The sequence below is a fragment of the Solanum dulcamara genome, chromosome 10 (genome assembly GCF_947179165.1).
Source record: "Solanum dulcamara chromosome 10, daSolDulc1.2, whole genome shotgun sequence".
In the NCBI taxonomy this organism is placed as follows: Eukaryota; Viridiplantae; Streptophyta; class Magnoliopsida; order Solanales; family Solanaceae; genus Solanum; species Solanum dulcamara.
In genome coordinates, this window is record NC_077246.1 from 3381554 (window position 1) to 3387553 (window position 6000).

Sequence of the window (6000 nt, forward strand, 5' to 3'; positions counted from 1 at the left end):
CTTAGCATGTAAGAGTAATCCTTTTGAAAAGGCTTTTAGGGTTTTTTTCGCTCTACAAATTAGGACTTGAAAACTTCATTTGATGAATGATAAACAAGGATCTCTAGAATACATAAACAAAGGAATTAATAATCCATTAATTTTCTTGGTTTTCATAAGAATAATGGTCCAAAACACACCTGGACTATCATTTTTTCGCGAGTTTCACACCCCAATTATCAGTTGTTCCCTTTCCTTATCTGAACTATCACCATCTACGTCTCAAAACTGATAGTTAGGGTGTAAAACGAACAAAAAAGTTCAGAAGTATTTTTTTAAAAAAAAATCACTCTTTTCATAATTCAACTTAAAAAATTGCAACACCTCTGTGACAAATACTTTTATTTTTGTCCAAATAATTCTTGTAGCAAAAGCCAAACCAAATTGTCTCACAAGAGAAAAGGTTACCTCACGCTGTTGGATATATAGTTCTAATGTTAGTTATACCTCCACTTCCCATACAGAATCTGGAACAATATAACAAATGTTTAGTCAATTACTTTGTAACAGAACAAACATCGTGTAGCAGAACTACTTTTGAGCCAATTGCAAAAGGCTGCCGCTTGACAAAACCAGAATATATTCTTAAAGACACCTACATCTATATTCTTTCTGAGCATACTGAACAAACTCCCATAATGTTCATGCATAGGTTGTATACTTGAGAAAAAACATCCATTTTTTGGGACAATGGATTAAACACAAGTTGTTAGACCTCTACCAACCCTCTAGTCTTCAACGTTTGAGAACTTATCTCGTCTATACTGTAGATGCTTTTTCTTCCGAATCGTCTGTTACACCCTCAATTCGATTGTTCTCACTGATAGAGCATTAAGATACCTTTGCATCTTTTATTCTAGGATTTCACTCGGGAAAAAAGATTGTTGACTTTTTAACATGTAAGATATAGATCCTCATCCCCCCACAGTTAGATCTTATTACCAAAGGACGTATAACATCTGAAATGGAAGCCAAACTTCCCGCCTAAGCTGTCACGCTGAGGATTATCCGCACCCTGTATTTACACCAAACTAATGAAAACATAGACATGTATTTGCACAGGGTGCGGGTAATGATACAATCCAGGCCCCAAAAGCTAGTTACTGAGATGGGAGAGCCCAAAGGCTATATAAGCCCCACATCGATGTGAGACTCAAGTCTCATACATTGCAGTAGGATCTGCGTCATCCAAGGCACGGCCCCACATCTGCTCCCAATTTAACAAATGTGAAACTCAAATCCCATACCTTGTAGTAGGATGTGCACCATCCAAGGCGTGACGACGAGCACAAAGGGAGTACCATTCATACAAACAACCCAGGGAGAACCATATCTCAAAAGCTAGCTATTGATGTGGTTGACCCCAAGATCAACCTCCATTTAACCCGAGGTGGGACTCAAGTCCCATACCTTACAAATCGCATCATAACGAGTAAGTTTTTTGGGGGGCCAAATTTCAAGATTTGACCTTTATCCTCATATTCCCAAATGACACTCTCTTCCCCAATCACTATCCTCCACTTTCCTCCCAGCTCAAATCCCCCTTACAAACTCCTCCAAACACACCCATCTTTTTCCCTTTTATCCAAATGCAAAAACATGGAAGACCTCAAGAAAGTACATTCCCATTTCATCAAATTTGGTTTACACAATACCCAATTTGCACTAAGCAAATTACTTGAATTTTGTGCCACTAATCCATATGGTGACTTTTCATATGCTTTATCAATCTTTAACACTACTGATGACCCTAATCACGTTATGTATAACATGATAATTAGAGGATACTCATTGAGTTCATCACCTAATTTAGCCATTGATTTCTACGAAAAAATGCTTTTTTCTGGTAATCGACCGAATTCTTATACGTTTCCGTTTGTTCTTAAATCTTGTGCGAAAATAATGGATACCCAGATGGGGAAAATGATTCATGGGCATGTTTTTAAGCTTGGGTTAATGACTGATGTTTACGTACATGCTTCACTTCTCAATATGTATGCTCAAAATGGTGAAATGGATGATGCTCGATTGGTGTTTGATAAAAGTTCTGAGAGAGATGCTGTGTCCTTCACGGCGTTGATTAATGGGTACTCGTTGAAGGGACGTCTCAGTGATGCTCGTGAACTGTTTGATGAAATGCCTGTGAGAGATGTTGTTTCGTGGAATGCCATGATTTCGGGATATGCTCAGGTGGGTCGGTTTGAGGAGGCGTTGGTGTTGTTTGAGGAGATGAGAAATGTGAATGTGACACCTTCGGTGAGCACGTTGTTGAGTGTTCTCTCTGTTTGTGCTCGTGTAGGTGAACTCAAATTGGGGAGTTGGGTGAGATCATGGATTGAAGATCATGGGCTTGGTTTGAATATTCGTCTTGTTAATGCACTTATTGATATGTACGCAAAATGTGGTGATCTTGATACAGCAAGGAACTTGTTCGAGGGTTTACAGGAGAAAGATCTCGTATCGTGGAATGTTATGATTGGGGGCTATACACATATGGGCAATTATAAAGATGCATTGGCTGTTTTTCATCGGATGCAGCAAGTAAATATCGATCCTAATGATGTTACTTTGCTGAGCATCCTTCCGGCTTGTGCATATTTAGGTGCTCTAGATCTTGGCAAGTGGATACATGTCTATGTTGACAAGCATTATCAACACTTGCAAAACAATTCTCTATGGACTAGCCTGATAAATATGTATGCAAAATGTGGATCCATAGCAGCGGCAAAACAAATCTTTCATGGAATGAAAACGAAAACTTTAGCTTCTTATAATGTGATGATCTCAGGGCTAGCAATGCATGGGGATGCATATGAAGCTCTGGAGCTTTTCCAAAAAATGACAGAGGAAGGAATGAAGCCGGATGATATAACATTCGTTAGTGTTTTATCAGCGTGTAATCATGCTGGTTTAGTGGATCTTGGTCGAGAATACTTCAATACCATGACCCAAAGCTACAAGTACACACCAAAGTTGCAGCATTATGGATGTATGATTGACCTTCTAGGACGAGCAGGAAAATTCGATGAAGCAATGGCCATGATCGAAAGCATGGAGATAAAACCCGATGGTGCAATATGGGGTTCCTTGCTAGGGTCTTGTAGAATCCACAAGAATCTTGAATTGGGTGAATATGCTGCCAAGAACTTATTTGAACTAGAACCCGAAAATCCTGGTGCTTATGTACTCTTATCCAACATCTATGCTGGTTCTGGAAATTGGGACAAAGTAGCATTGATAAGAACTTTTTTAAATGATCAAGGAATGAAGAAAGTTCCTGGTTGTACCTCCATTGAGATTGATAGAGTAGTCCATGATTTTCTTGTTAGTGATAGAACACATCCGCAAAGCACTGAGATTTATAAAATGTTGGATGAAGTCGATAGGCTATTGGAAATGGCTGGCCATGTTCCAGATACATCAGAGGTACATTATGAAATGGATGAGGAGTGGAAAGAAGAAAAACTAAATCAACATAGCGAGAAGTTAGCAATAGCCTTTGGATTGATCAGTACAAATCCAGGGACAACTCTCAGGATTGTTAAGAATCTTAGGGTGTGTGGCAATTGTCACGAAGCCACGAAGGTGATATCCAAGATATTTAATAGGGAGATCATCGCAAGAGACAGGAATCGATTTCACCATTTCAAAAACGGTTCTTGCTCGTGCTTGGACTATTGGTGAGCTGATAAAGATCAAACAGAGTGGATGGCTCAGTTTATAGCCAGAATGCTCCCATGGTACTATCAGTATTTATGGTTATCCAATATGTTGATCATTAAGATAGACATTAAATTTTGCACATACTTCTTCTGTAAAGATATTGTAGTCTTGAAATGGTCATGAAACTAATGCACTGTTTGAGAAAAGCAAGTTAATTTCTCATATTCTCACTCAACTAACATACTTTTATCTCAGAAAGTCGTCACTCAACTTTGAGTTTGTAGATGAAATGAAAATAATAGTCTATTGATACAAACTTTAACATTGAAATATTTATTTATTTATTTATTGGTAATACAGGGTAACTAAACAACCCTTAATTAACTTATCCCATATTTTTATAGAATGGAAAAACCAGCCCCGGACTATATAATAGGATCAATTACCATTGCAGAGATGACACCTTTCAAGTTATTTTTGGAAAAAGTATAAGCATCTTCATCTTTATACAAGAACTCAGCAACTCTTGTAAGATTAATTATACACATGAGCAAAACCTTTGGTATAATAGCCACATCCACTTTGAAGTATTCTTCATCTAAATCCTTCCAATAATTTTCTATTATATTTCTTATTTGTATGTGTGCTTCTTCCTTCTTAACACCATATTCCTTCATGTAACATTCGATACTTGAAGTTGCATCTCCTCTTTTTTGTTCTTCCTAATAATATGAACAAAACAAACAAAATCAATCAAATAAACTAAAATGTGTTTAAAAATTATATGTATATATACCTCATGTGATGAAAGATCATTGAGCAATATTGTAATGATAGAAGAAGCAACAAGTATTGGAGGTTGAGTTACTATCCAATCAAATGCATCTTTAGTTGCTATCTTTCCCATTCCTAACCAAGAAGTAGTTGCTAGCAATAGGTAAGCACCTGATGAAATTCCATTCTTCATATATTGCTCCATTCTTGGTACTTGCTTCTCATTATACCATTTTGCCTCTTGAAAGTAAGCCCTCAACACCTTTTTCATCTGAAAAATTAAATAAATTAGTAAAACGTTACAAACCAATGGAAAGGGTGGGTTTTCAAATTTATTAAAATTCGTGTTTTTTTCTATGATTTTGGATAACAAAAAAATAGAGGGACTACATCGGTTTTCTTTAAAGAAAATATAAAAAACAATTATTTTTTTTTATAATTTTTGCTCTTTAATTGCGAATAAAAAAACGCCAGACATTGATCGATTTTCATAAAGTCGATCTGTTTTCTATTAATTTTTTTAATTAAAAAAAACCGACGGACTGAATTGATTTTTCCTCAATTTTTTTGGACCGACTCTATCACTCTATCCGTCAATTTTTGCATTATTTTTAGTAGTGAATATATCAAATCTTCATAGGATTGTTTGCTACTATATCTATAAGTTGCTAAATTCTAATTTGCATATCTATTGAGTTGAGTCCTTTGACTTTATTGTTGAGTTGATTGTATATGACTGGATTGGATGGTATGTGATTGGATTGGATTGGATTAGATTGTATATGATTGGATTGGATCGGATTGTATATGATTGGATTGAATCGAATTGTAAATGATTGGATTGAATTGAGTTGTACATGATTGGATTGGATTGGATTGGATGGTATGTGATTGGATTGTATACGATTGGATTGGATTGGATTGGATGGTATGTGATTGGATTGGATTGGATCTGATTGTATATGATTGGATTGGATCGAATTGTAAATGATTGGATTGGATTGGATTGTACATGATTGGATTGGATTGTATATGATTGGTCTCTGTCTAAACTGTATTCTTACTTTAGACTTATTAAACCTTGATTGAGTCTCTCCAGATAACGACTAAACTCCTTTTGTTTGTTCTGCATATTTGTTGTTATGAAAGGTATGTTATAAATTAACTAACTTGACAATTTTATAAAGGAAGAAGAACAAGAGAATATGTATATAGAAAGTATTAATAGAGAGAGTAGTAATATAGAGAGAGTAATAGTAATTCTTTTGTTATGTGTTTGTGTATTTTTACATTGAAGTTTAAGGCTATATTTATAGCCATATTTACAAGTGGAGGAAAATATTAATGGGCATTTTACCCACTTAAAAAGTAAATGGACTATCCACCATTTTAAGTGGACAACCATTTTACTTGGTTGATATTACTTGGTTGATAATACTCCCCCTTGGATGTCCACGAGAAATGTGTCTCGTTAAAACCTTATTAGGAAAAACCCAGTGGGAAAAAGCCTAATGAAGGAAAAAG

The 6000-nt window shown here is 35.8% G+C and overlaps 2 protein-coding genes across 2 annotated transcripts; one reads left to right on the forward strand and one right to left on the reverse strand.

Annotated features, from left to right (window-relative positions):
- The first annotated feature begins 1378 nt into the window (after nt 1-1378).
- On the forward strand, nt 1379-3926 carry LOC129871708 (pentatricopeptide repeat-containing protein At1g08070, chloroplastic). Its single transcript, XM_055946674.1, has one exon. The coding sequence runs from the start codon at nt 1528-1530 to the stop codon at nt 3721-3723; it is 2196 nt and encodes a 731-aa protein (XP_055802649.1). The 5' UTR covers nt 1379-1527; the 3' UTR covers nt 3724-3926.
- Nucleotides 3927-4045: 119 nt separating this feature from the next.
- Nucleotides 4046-5223, reverse strand: LOC129871178 (sesquiterpene synthase 16-like). Its single transcript, XM_055946059.1, has 2 exons — nt 4499-5223; nt 4046-4424 (listed from the first exon to the last, which is right to left on the reverse strand). Exons 1-2 carry the CDS (start codon nt 4745-4747, stop codon nt 4128-4130), a joined length of 546 nt encoding a protein of 181 aa, XP_055802034.1. The 5' UTR covers nt 4748-5223; the 3' UTR covers nt 4046-4127.
- Nucleotides 5224-6000: the final 777 nt, after the last annotated feature.